Below are 13,729 nucleotides of genomic sequence, written 5' to 3' on the forward strand. Positions count from 1 at the left end.
CTGGAAAAACAAAGACAAAAGTGGCCTCTTTTGCATGTTATTTATTCACATTCAACTAGCTACATGAGGGGGATGAGCAAATTAACAGGAGCTTTTTGGGGAGGCACAGAGGTACGGATGGAAGGGTGGGATTAAAACAAAATAATTTTCAGTGGTTAAGTGGAAGATTTACAAATATCTATTTAAAAAGTATCTTCTGGATAAAATAATCAGAAATAAAATAAATTAGCCACTTCTGATCACTGCATTTCCCCAAAGTCTCTGAAAATGGTTTGCACTTTAGACCGTCATGATTTGCAGATATTTACATGACACAGGTTTCCAACATAGAAAAATGAAGACTGAGTAACAGATTAGTACAATGCAGAGGAAAATAGAGCAAATAAAAATAGCTATCATCTGGTAACAAAAATAGATTTATGCCGGTGTTACTATCAAAATTAAAGACATTCAAACAAATTATGCCAATACATTGGAACCATTATTCCTAAGACTATAAGGACAACTTCTTATTGCTTCTACTCATAACCAAAAGGTCTGCAGAGATTCTGTGGTAGCCAGAAGGCATAACTTGTAGTGTATGTAGTAGGGGCTACATCAAGGTTCAACAGCCAAATAAAAACTTTATTATTTTTATTTTAGGCTTGACATCTTTAACAGTAGAACAAGACCACTCATGATAAATCTGGAAGATGTAGATGGAGGACAGTGCTTGAAGCCCAAGCAAATGATTTACTGCAAGTAATTAAAAGCAGAATATGAGAAAAGCAGCAGCGTAAATGAAGTAAACATTTTTTAAAAAATTAGTTTGTATATTTCCCCCAGAGGTCTCACAGGAAGCACAGGACACCTGTGTGGCTGTTTGGGCATCCTGGGTACCTCTTGCCCTCAAGCGAACTCCCATCTCTTTAGTTAGGAGCAGAATCCACCTGGCTTCTAGGAGAGGAACTACATGGAGAAGCTGCATTGAGGCTTTTATTATTAATACCTTTGACTCAGGGGAATACCAGCCTTGGGGTGCTTTGGGGCCTGGGGAGGGAACTGATTGGCTCTCCTGCTACACTGGAGACTGTTAGCTCATTTCTGAATGGATTTCCTGCAGCATGGGGTAGTCAACAGCTGTGACAGGAACATCACCTGAAGTGCAGGGTGGTTACCTGCACAAAGTCCCATTTCCAAGAATTTCTGTGTAATTCACCAGAACTTTTGGATGGAATAATTGGGGGGGGGGGGGAAGAAGTTAAAACATGTAACTCAAATGGTACAGTGATTAGCATTATTTAACCAGGAGATTTAAAGTCCAGAAAATTAAATTCTACCTTGGTTCTTCCCAAATGATGCCATGTTTCTGTTTTCTTCCTCTTAAAACTATAAAATGTCCTAGAGACATAACATTCGGGGGAAAGATGCTTTTGAGAAAATGGACAGAAGGAAAAAAGAAGTCATTTTCCCCTCAAGATAGTTTTAAGCTTATAGTATCAGGATCATCACCAAGCTGTTTAAATTTCAGAAAAGCCCTTTATAGATGCTAGTACTGACTAGATTTTAAAATCTGCATATAATTCTGTATCATATTTTAATTCATTCCCACCCCCATCTCAAATAAGATGACTACAGAGGTGATGTTTCTTCCAGTTGTCCTTGGGACTCTAAAACAAAGCATGAGGGCAAGTGAAATAACAACATTAGGATAATTAAAGAATTTCCAAATGCTGCATGACAGTGCTACATCCATTCAGCCTGTACATTTTGCTTTCGTTGCTTCTTTCTTTTTTGAGCCAGTCTCTGGAGCAGGCCAGTTTAACAGCCAATATTTCTAAGATTCTACATTTACCCTCACACTGTGGAAACTACATTTGTTTTCCCCTTGAGTGCCCTTAAATCTACAGCCTGCTTCCTCATGCCTGTGAGCAGAATTTGGATAAATGCTTGAAATGGAAAGAACAAAGCACACACCAAAGAATCTGACTGTGTCATTCAACTGCTTAGAAATGGAAATGATATTCACATTGTGTTCATCTTGGCATCTCGATAAAATGAATCCCATATTTAATGAGTTGTTTTAAAGTGCCAGTCACGTGCAGATTCCAGAAGGCTACAGATCCACTTTAAATAACTCTCCATTTTGAAAATGCAATATTGTCCAACTGGTTATTTGGTATGACAATGAAAAATCACGCATTCTTTTCCTGTAATTATTTTACTCTTCATTCATAACATTCGATATGCTCTGAATTTCTTTAAGTAAAAGTGTTTTCTGGAGAAATCTTTTTACTACATCATTATACTTGATATTCCATAGGATTGCTATGGACTTTAGAATAAAAGGCTGAACAATCAGGCTTTGGTTTTAATGTTAACTGGGCAGAAGTTGGAATTGCTTTGATAACACAATTCAACTACTACACATATTATTGTAATGTGAAATAACACATTTAAAAAGACAAAGGTTCCCCTTTCAGTAGTTATAATCTGTATTATTCAAGACTGCTGCAAAACTCACAAAAGAATGATACGGATAACAAGAAAGTATAGGAAAGGGGTAAGACACTTACTTAAAGCTTTACCAGAACACAACACAAGGCAAGAACATCAATTCTCTACATTTGTCTATAAGGCAGATGGCAAACTTTTTATACAAGATCTAAAATATGGTGCTTATTAAGAGGTAGAAAATACTAAAACAGCATTTAAGAAAAACGTGTTGAGTTATCCAAAACAATCAGTTACTTTACTAAACTTTTACAAAGTCAAACTGCTGTGTGGAATAAACTATATGTTTTATATTAAACTGGGACATTCCATACTCATAAGGGAGGTGATCAAACGGAGGGTCAAAAAACTAGGAGTAGGGTGGGAAGCAGAAAACAGTCTCTTAACTTCTCAAGGACTCAGCTCTCACTAAGAAGAAATTTCCTACTGTCTCTTTGGGATGCTACTGTGATATTTAATTAACTGGAATTTTTTCTCTTATTAATGATAATTTCTCTGAGCAAGAGGGTACAATTTTGCACACAAGGCAATAGAACTATAGGGAGAAACAAGTTCAAATGTTTCCTTTTCAAGAAGGTGCCATATTCATCTTATATAAAAATATACATTCCATTAATCTTATATCCTCTCCCTAACCACTAAAATGCAAATGAAGATATTCTTCAGACTCCAGCACCAGCAGAATTGTTCTGTATGAGCAATTCAAGAGCTGTCTGAAGCAAAAAGATATCTCAGCTACCAAATTAAACTTGGGTAGCTTACGCGTGGGTGAGTAACCCCGGGTATTCTCACTTCTTAATGCACCTGGGAGAGGCTGATTTTTTTTTTCTACAACATAATTTTATAAGGCATAAATTTAATTGGAATCTTCCCTAAACTTTGGAAAATTAGTGCTAAAGCTTCTTTTTTTAACCCACACATGAACATTCAATCTTTCATTTTTATTAAATAGTTTATATATAAAAAGAAATGTCAAGGTGTTCTACATTCATATAAACAATCAGGGTAACATTTGAAACTGTAAAGAAACGCACTGAGGAAAATATAGAATTAATGAGTTACAATGCTAAGCTAAGCACAAGTGATCATCCTAGAGTACTGTTTAAATATATAAACACAAGTTTGTGCCACTTCAGAAAGCAAGCATGGGAGAAATACACTAACGTTATCTTTCTTCTTTACTTTTTCACCATAAGACAGGATGGTCCAGTTTGGAAAAACCAAGATCTTTTCTAAGTTCCAAATAGGTACCGTTGCTCAACCACGAGTCATCATCGGATTTCCTGTGAAAAAAGAAACAATTTCTTGCAGACTCTTGAAACCAGCGTCATGTTCTCAAGTCTTTTTCCTTCCTAACCTCCCTGCTTTCCCCATCCTCATTTGCACATGCATTCAGCGTCCCAGAGTGTTGGGACTGGGAATTCTGGGAATTAGAAGTCCACAAATAATTTTGTTACTTTTTTTTTTTTTTTTTTGAGATGGAGTCTTGCTCTGTCATCCAGGCTGGAGTGCAATGGCATGATCTCGGCTCACTGCAACCTCTGCTTCCCAGGTTCAATCGATTCTCCTGCCTCAGCCTCCTGAGTAGCTGGGACTGCAGCCATGTGCAACCACGCCCAACTAACTTTTGTATTTTTAGTAGAGACATGGTTTCACTATGTTGGCCAGGCTGGTCTCGAACTCCTGACCTCAGGTGATCCACCCGCCTTGGACTCCCAAAGTGCTGGGATTACAGGCATGAGCCACCACACCAGCCCATTTTGTTACTCTTGACTTTAACTTCTCAAACTTAGAGGCTGTGAAAAGTGGTGCTTCTGACAGAAGGAGGGTGCAGGGAGAGTCTGTCATATACAAAACATGACTTGTATGACTGTCAGCACCTTGGGAATGACTGCACAAAAGCTACACATCAACCAAGTTGTGCATAGGAAGTGGTTAACATTTATTTATTTATTTTTAAAGGAGGCTGGGTGTGCTGGCTCATGCCTGTAATCTCAGTACTTTGGGAGGCCAAAGCGGGCACATCACAAGGTCAGGAGTTCGAGACCAGCTTGACCAACATGGTGAAACCCCGTCCCTACTAAAAATACAAAAATTAGCTGGGCATGGTGGCGGACACCGTAATCCCAGCTACTCGAGAGGTTGAGGCAGGAGAATCGCTTGAAACCAGAAGGCGGAGGTTGCAGTGAGCTGAGATCACAGCACTGCACTCCAACCTGGGCAACAAGACCGAGACTCCATCTCAAAAAAAAAAAAAAGTAATTGGAAGCCATAAGAAAGTCTGGAAAGATTAGTCCTGATTTTTTATTCTTTGAATAGAGAATATATGACACAGACCAAAATTCAAAGGGCACAAAAGGGTATACAGCTTCAAGTTTTTATCTTCCCCCTCTCTGCCAGCCTCCTGATTCTTCTCAGAGGTAGTGATGTTATCGGCTTCATTCTTTCCGGGAAATTCCGTGTGTGTGTGTGTGTGTGTGTGTGTGTGTGTGTGTGAACACGTACTCTATCCCTTCTCATTCTGACATAATGTTGCACCAGACACTGTTCTACTCTTTCAGCTTTGACATAATGAAATATATTGGAGATCATTTCCGATTAGTACAATAAGGCAAGGGTCAGCAAACTATGGCCCAAGGGTCGAATCCAGCCTTCTGCGTGTCTCTGAAATCTGTTTTATTGGAACATGGCCATGTCCATTTGTTTAAATACTGTTTATGGCTGCTTTCAATGCTGAACAGCGGGGCTGCGTAATTGCTACTAAATGAATTGAACCTGATGGCCCGTAAAACCAACAATATTTATCATTTGCTCTTTATAGGAAAAGTTTGGTGACTCCAGCAATAAAGGATTCCTCATTTTCTTTTTACACAGTTGTATGATATTCCATTGTATGAATGGACCACAATTTACCTAACAGGTACCCTACTGATGGGTACTTAGGTTATTTCCAAACTCTAGCTCAGCACATGTTATTTTGTATGTGTGTGCATATAGTTACATTAACAATTCCTGTAATTAGCATGGCTGGGTCAAAGAGTATGTGCATTTGTGATTCTGACTGATATTACCATATGGTTTAGAAGCAAAGTGGAGCGTGCCTGTTTCCCCACACTCTCAGGAATGTAGATTTTTATCACACTTGTTTTCCTATTCCAGTAACACTATGTGTTTAAAAATGAGTCAATCTGTGTATCAGACAGTTCACTATTTTAAAACAAAGAGGCTCAGTTTGGTCTGAGCTACAGTTTCCACTTAGAATTTTCAGTGATTTTGTTGTTGTTCCTCAGTAAGTGTTAATGACAACATCCAAGTCCCCATATTCCTCTCCAAAATCTCTTTGCCAGGTTTCTAATTTGAACAGTCCCATGGAGGACTGCTACTGCTAAACAACTCTCACTCCTTCTCCAATTTAAAAATATTTCCTCATCTAATACTATGATAATTTTATAGACAGTCAAAAAGAGAGTGACGGCTGCCCAGCTGAAGCGGCTGCCCTTTTTCATTCCAGACATAATTCCTTCCTGATTGCAATGACAGCATAATCCCATTCTGTATCTTGCATTTACATGGTAATGTGTTTCCAGCAGAGTTCCGCAGGCTTCCTAAGGTCATCCTTAATGTCTCACGTTGGATCGAGTTGGTGAATCTCCTTAACTAGTCCTTGAGACAGTTTGGTTACCTACTATTTTTAATGATCCTAAAAAGTACTGTAATGAACATCTTTATAATTGTAGTTTTTTTAAAATGAAAATAGACAACATATGAAAGAAAAAGAACCAACCTATTTAAGGGTGTAATGTGTTTATCTATTAACTGATCAGTAAATCAACTGATCAGTCTGTTAATCTATCCATTTTTCTATTTCTTGCCTTTTTCAAAAAAGAATGTAACATTTCCATCTTATTCTTTAAATGTTTAAATGAAGCCTGAATATTTCAGGATGAAATTTTGGCCAGTTGATTTTCAATCACTGATATCGTGAATTTGTGGAAATGATCAGAAGGGATCTAGTAGAATCTACATCAACTTTAGGGAAAAGAGCATCATATTCTTCGAGACAAAACCTTATTTGTTACTATTTTGATGTTTTGGAATACATATTTTATTACTGCTGCTGCTATTAATAACTAAATCCTCATAAAAGTACTTCTGTTGTCCACTAAAAACAAACAAAAACACAAAAAACATCCCCAAACAATGAAAAGACACTGGTGGCTCTGGAAGGACTTGGGCAGATGGAGCAGAGCAAGAACTTGCTGCTTTTTCACATATGCCTATTTAACTTTTTTAAAAAAAGAACAAACAGAAAAACTAAAATGATATAGGCCCTGGCCTCGTAGTGAGGAGAGTCAGGCCCCATTCTGGGGTATTATACCAAGTCCTTCAACAGATCTCCTCCCTGCCTTAGGCTTTCTCTTCTACTCAGTTACAGGAGGAGATGGGGAGGTGAATGGTTGAAGATCCCTCATACCTCCTTAAAAAATTTAAATCTATTGGCCGGGCGCAGTGGCTCACACCTGCAATCCCAGCACTTCGGGAGGCCGAGACGGGTGGATCACGAGGTCAGGAGATTGAGACCATCTTGGCCAACATGGTGAAACCCGTCTCTACTAAAAATACAAAAATTAGCCAGGCATGGTGGCGTGCACCTGTAGTCCCAGCTACTCGGGAGGTTGAGGCAGGAGAATGGCTTGTACCCAGGAGGTGGAGGCTGCAGTGAGCCAAGATGGCACCACTGCACTCCAGCCTGGGCAACAGGGCAAGATTCTGTATTCAAAAAAAAAAAAAAAAAAAAAAAATTAAATCTATTTTAACAAGACCTTCTTGGCAAGTTATTTTAAAGATAACAATAAATGCAAGCCCAAGTGTATTGGAACTTCTACAATGCAAGAAACAGACTGCTTGGAATTTCCATACTGCTTACCTGTGGAGTGATCGTGAATGATCTCTGTCATAGTGTAAAATGTGCCTATGGGGGTGACCAACCTTAGCTGTGAATTTAATAAGCTGGCCTGGCACTGGCACCCAGCTCTGGCAGGCTCCCTGACTGAGGACCTCCTCTGCAAACTCACTGATTGAGACACTGGGAAAGCTCAAGGAATGCAAAAACACAGGCCCTCGTCCTGCCTGACATCAGAAAGAGGGAGGCCCTGAAGGCAAGTGCCAGGGAAGGGCCTGGCACAGAGGAGCAGTTCCCCCAGGTGGAAGTAGGAAAAGCCTGGAGAATGCTCTCATCTGGGGACAGCGCTGTTTACTTGCTGTGAACCAGAAGCATAACGTGCTGGCACCACCTATCAACCAAAAACCTACTCAATCCGGGCACAAACCTGAAAAACCGAGGCTGGTGCTCCACGTGATTTTCTTCTAAGACCCGCCGCCTTTCTCTCTGTAGTTGTTCAATCCTCTGCTTTTGTATTTCAGCTTCTTCTAAGTTCCCTTCTTCTAGAAACCTGAGGCATTGAGGAAAAAAAAAAATGAAAGGATATGAATTCAAGAAAACAAAACAATCATTACTACGCAACTTGTATGTGTCCACAACTGGATATTCAAAATCCGTTCCTATACGTAAGACCCTGCCCCCAACCCTTTAATCAGTATCTTGAAGTAGTCAGAGAAGACATTTTTTGAATTGGTGATATTTACATAATTCAAAAATCATATCTACAAAAAAGAATTTGGGGCAAAGTCTTCCTTTCTTCCTGGTCTCTAATTCCAGCCACCTTTACCCTACCACCCTAGAAAACCCACTTTATTATTTTCCTCTGCATCTTTCTAGAGATTCTTCATGTGTATATAAACAAATATTAATACATATTCTTACCCTTCCCTCCATTTAAAAAATATAAATGGTAGCATGCTATGTATTCCTTGATTTTTTGTTTTGGTTTACTTTTTATTTAACAATATATCTTAGAGATCTTTCCATGGACATACATAGACATCTTTATTTTTTAATAGCCACATAATATCCAGTTGTGTGGATGTATCTGAATTTAGACAATTTCCTATGGATAGACATTTGAATCGTTCCCAATTTTTTAATGTGACAATGCCGCAATAAATGACCTTGAATATCCACCATTTTACATGAGTAAGTAGGAAAAATCTGCAGGAGAAATTTCTAGAAGTGAAACTGCTGGGTGAAAGGGTGAGTGTGTAATTTATATATTACTGAACGGCCCTTTGTGGGGATTACAGCAATTTATATTCCCATCAGCAATGCTGAGAGTGCCCTTTTCTCCCATCACCTCAGAATGTATAAAACTTCTGAATTTTTGTCAATCTGATAGGTTAAAAAATGGGATGTCGACATGATTTTTAAATTTGCATTTTTCTTATTATGACTAAGGCTGAGAATCTTTTCAGATGTTTAAGGGATAGCTGCATTTCCTATTTTGTGGACTGTTCATTTTCCTACGTCCATTTTTTCTTTTTTTTTTTGTTAACACAAGCTTAAGATAAATTTAATTGAAAATGTTCATTATAGACATTAACAATGCTTACCATTCTTTAAACACCATATACGTTATTAATATATAGTGTATATTTCAAATTAACTCCATTCTTAGGTTTGATTTAAGAAACACAATTGTTGCCGGGTGCGGTGGCTCACGCCTGTAATCCCAGCACTTTGGGAGGCCGAGGCGGGCGGATCACAAGGTCAGGAGATCGAGACCACGGTGAAACCCCGTCTCTACTAAAAATACAAAAAAAAATTAGCCGGGCGCGGTTGTGGGCGCCTGTAGTCCCAGCTACTTGGGAGGCTGAGGCAGGAGAATGGCGTGAACCCGGGAGGCGGAGCTTGCAGTGAGCCGAGATCGTGCCACTGCACTCCAGCCTGGGCGACAGAGCGAGACTCCGTCTCAAAAAAAAAAAAAAAAAAAAAAAAAAGAAACACAATTGTCACAGATTTTATACAAAAAAATACTTCCCTAAAAAAGTAGACAAACTGCATGAAACAGTATAAGCATAATGTGCATAGCAAGATAGCTTGAAGCATTCTGTGTGTGGCTTTCTTTAAAATAAATTAGGGGAATGGGCCCATTTGGGAGCTACTGTTACAGCTGACATATGTAAATGGTTTCACATCTTTTTTAGGCACTTGCTAACCAGTGTCCAATCCCTGCAAAATGAATTTACCTCCGATCTATTACTAGATTTCTAGAGGCAATTCATGATACGAGTTGCAGATATGGACTTCTCTGTTTATCATTTACCTTTTGACCTTATATAGTTTTATTTATTTTGCCATAAAGAAGGGCTTATGTTTGTTTTTTTTTGGGGGGGGGGGGGAGACGGGGTCTCGTTGAGACACCCAGGCTGGAGTACAGTGGTGTGGTCTTGGCTCACTGCAACTTCCTCCTGTTGGATTCAAGCAATTCTCATGCCTCAGCCTCCCAAGTAGTTGGGACTACAAGCATGTGCCACTGCCCCTGGCTAATTTTTGTATTTTTAGTAGAGACGGAGTTTCATCATATTGGCCAGGCTGGTCTCAAACTCCTGACTTCTAGTGATTCACCCGCTTCGGCATCCCAAAGTGGTGTTTGTTTTTATTAAAGCCAAATGTAACAATCTTTTCTTTCCTTGGGCTTCTAGATTTTCAGTCTTAATTAGAAAGACCTTAGGGGAGACATTATTATTTCCATTTTACAGAGTAGGAAACTGAGGCTGGGAAAGATGAAAAGACCTACCATATATCGCACACCATGTGAGCAGCAACCTAGAAAGCAGTAGTTAGATCTCAGTGTACCAAAATCATTTAAATCTGAGGGCTCGGGGAGCTGGATGTTTCCACCCTTTCAAATACACACTAAGTTCTTTATGATTGCATGCAGTAAAACTCTTCAAAATAAACACCTTTTTTTGGCATTTCAATGGAAATGGGGCTTTACGGATAACAAAGGTCATGCCACACATGGATTCGAGTTGGGCCCCAGCTCCTCCGTGACACAATTGTTTAAAGCGTCCCCACCTCTCAACTCCTGATGACATTTTCCACCTTTCTCAGGTGCCTCTGGTGGCCCGAGGATTGCTAGTAAGACTTTTTGTAAAGGGTTTTACATCTCTGGAGAGAAAAATCTTTAAAAAAATCCTTACCTCTGGTCTGGCCTAAATCGAGTGTCAGTAGGTGGTAATAAAGACTTTGACGATGGATCCATTTCATTTAATTCCAGCGCAAACTGTGTGAAGCCATAGTATTGCTCATAGCCTTTCGGCATGGGATCTAAGAAGAAAATAAATCATTCACCCCTAACTTGCATGTCGCTTATGTTACATTTTAATTCCTTCACCTTTTTCATCTCAGCCTCGCTACAATTTTTCTCTCTCAGCTCCCTTCCATTTCTGTTAAAATATTCTGACTAATGAACAGGCGCTGAACATTTCTCTACACATTTTCTTTTCTATAATTTTTCTTCTGTCTACAGGGATGTAGCCTCCTAAGTGTGTTCAGAAAGCAAATTTATACAATGCTGTGAAGTTTCTGTAGTGCTTAAGCTATGAAAATAGTTTGATTTTAAAATAAATATGCTAGGCTGGGCGCAGTGGCTCACGCCTGTAATCACAGCAGTTTGGGAGGCCAAGGCAGGCCGATCACCTGAGGTCAGGAGTTTGAGACCAGCCTGGCCAACATGGCAAAACACTGTCTCTACTAAAAATACAAAACTCAGCCAGGCATGGTGGCGGGTGCCTGTAATTCCAGCTACTTGGGAGGCTGAGGCAGGAGAATCACTTGAACCTGGGAGGCAGAGGCTGCAGTGAGCCAAGATTGCACCATTGCATTCCAGCCTGGGTGACAAGAGAGAAACTCTGTCTCAAAAATAAAATAAAAATAATAAATAAACATACTAATATAAGCTCTGGGTCCATTTTTCCTGATTCTCACTCTAGAGAATCTGTTTTTAAGTGATGTCAAATTATCCTGAAACTCTGTTTAGTACCTACAACAGTGCTGAACACATAGCAAGTGGTTAATAAATGTTATTCTTTTCTTCCATTCCTGCCCTTTTTACCAATTCTTGCCTCCCCCTAATCTTACATCTTTAAACCATTAGGTGCATTGCCCTAACTGGAATTCCAGCTTTTCAAGCTAAACATACTCAAATTTATATATTGAATAAATCCAATGTAGACTACTAAGATCTACTTATAGTCTAAGCTCTTCACACATAACAAGAGAAATGCTTTCCAAGAACTCTTCTGCAGACCTTTTCTTTTAAATTAAAGGGTCTCAGTTCACCCCGGTTGGAGTACAGCGACAGGATCTCGGCTCACTGCAACCTCTACTTCCAGGGTTTCAGTGATTCTCATGCCTCACCCTCCCGAGTAGCTGGGACTACAGTAGATACACACCACCATGCCTGGCTAATCTTTGTATTTTTAGTAGAGATGAGATTTCGCCATGTTGTCCAGAGCGGTCTCGAACTCCTGGCCTTAAGCAATCTGCCGCCTTGGCTTCCCACAGTGCTGGGATTATAGGCGTGAGCCACCATGCCCAACCGGGACCAATTTTTTGAATCTTCAGAAGTCCTCCTTGTAACTAGTCAATTCTCTGTGTATCCTAAGCATAAAAATAGTAGCAAAGTTTCCTGTGGTGTCTTGGTCAGCAACCCAGTAACCAGGGAGTAAAGGTGCTTTTTCTTAAAGATGGGCCAGAGATGCTCATTGCCATTAGAGAGACATAAAGTCAAGGAATAATGACAGTAACAAAAATTTAAACAGTGTCGCTTTATCAAGGTGGTACTTTAACATTGAGACAGGATGGTAGTTCTCATCTGTGATGCATACTTTAAGCAAAGGAGACAGATTGTGCCATTTGCAGAATCTCATGTGTGCCTCTGAAGCTAGGAAGGCTTCCACTGGTGCCAGTTCATTCTAACTTCATGGCAACCTCTGCAATGGTGGGAGATGTGGCAGCTACCCATCGAAAGAGCCACTGCTGGCTGCCTACTTGACCACCATTTCTCTTTCCTGCTTGCTAACAGGATACTGATTCTGTTCAAATGGCATTGTTCCCTTACTGGCGATTACTCCAAGACATCTAAATCTCTCTTGCCTACCCTGTTGCCCATGACTGGTTCATGGATGGGTCTGAACCCACTGCAGGCTGACATGATGTCAAGTCCTATTTGCTGGGGGATCCTAGGAAATGTTCCTGAGAAAAGAGAGGCACAAGAGAGAAAAGCTCTTTTGTCCTCTCAATACGTGCTTGGTATGCTGTCATGCAGGGGTATGATGCTGAATGGTAACAACCATTTTGCATCCATTAGGGGAAACAGCACAGCACACTGGGAGTGGCAGAATGTATTCGCACTGATTCGTGTGCCCTTGACACAGGTAAGTTGCCTATGTAAGAACCCTGGGGCCACCCACCGCCTCACTTACTGTTACGTAATAGCACATAGCCTAACAGTTGAAGCCACCAGTCAAATGGTTTTCTGTTTGGTTTTTCACCAACCTAAAGCATCCTAACAAACAATGGTTTACAATATGGCTGTGACTTGGAAACAACATAATTTTTGGACTGAGAAGAGGGAGTAAGATGTTGAAGTGTGGTGGGGACATGCTGATGAAAGCTGGGGTTCCCTAGCTCTTCTGCCCGTATCTGCTCCAAGAGCTCAGCACCCTCTGGAATCACAGGAGTGACGAGGATGGCTCAGCCTGGGGATAGCTAACTTTTGTAGGTCTCCTGGGTCACTGCTTTTCCAGGAACACTTTCCTCTTTGTCCTTGCTACAGAATGACTTCTTGCATCTCACTGATATTCTTTCATAGTACCCAGTATAGTTATGCATGCGGACTGCAAGATTCCCTCGGAGAATGCCCACGGATTAGCAATGCTTATTCTGGGGTTAAGAACCCGGGACCCAGCAGCCCAACAGAGGTGTTGCTATAAGTAAGCATGACAAGTCGGTAAAGACTGGATGAAGGAAGAGGGCCAACACCTCTAACTGAGTTCAAAGCAGAAGAGGCTGGAGATGCTGAACAGACACCGCTCCTGTCCTCTGTGGCTTCTTTTGCCATGCCCACTCATGCACCCACTCGCAGCCTGGGGTCCACAAACCCAGACACTCACTTGCTCTCCACACACAGGCAGAAGAGGAGGAGCCACCGCAGTAGATGCTTTCATGCCATTTCCCAAACAGCCGATGAACTGCGTTTCCACTCCTGTCAAACACTGTGCCTTCAATCTCATGGGCATTAGTGCTCCAGTATTTTGCCTAGGATTCAAATGA

At 40.5% G+C, this 13,729-nt stretch overlaps 1 protein-coding gene across 9 annotated transcripts in view; it reads right to left on the minus strand.

Annotated features, from left to right (window-relative positions):
• The window catches only part of LOC105475709 (oxysterol binding protein like 3), a 185,908-nt gene that overhangs the window by 1,144 nt on the left and 171,035 nt on the right, over positions 1–13,729 (minus strand). For 8 of the 9 annotated variants that reach the window (XM_011731191.2, XM_011731196.2, XM_011731192.3 and 5 more), the window contains 4 exons: positions 13,570–13,714; positions 10,594–10,720; positions 7,824–7,946; positions 9–3,776 (listed from right to left, as the gene is read on the minus strand). In XM_011731191.2, coding sequence (XP_011729493.2) covers positions 3,680–3,776; positions 7,824–7,946; positions 10,594–10,720; positions 13,570–13,714 — 492 coding nt within the window. In that variant the 3' untranslated portion in view covers positions 9–3,679. Of the gene's footprint in view, positions 1–8; positions 3,777–7,823; positions 7,947–10,593; positions 10,721–13,569; positions 13,715–13,729 lie in introns of those variants that run through there. The other variant, XM_011731195.3, reaches the window with a different exon arrangement.

The sequence above is a fragment of the Macaca nemestrina genome, chromosome 4 (genome assembly GCF_043159975.1).
Source record: "Macaca nemestrina isolate mMacNem1 chromosome 4, mMacNem.hap1, whole genome shotgun sequence".
Lineage (NCBI taxonomy): Eukaryota > Metazoa > Chordata > Mammalia > Primates > Cercopithecidae > Macaca > Macaca nemestrina.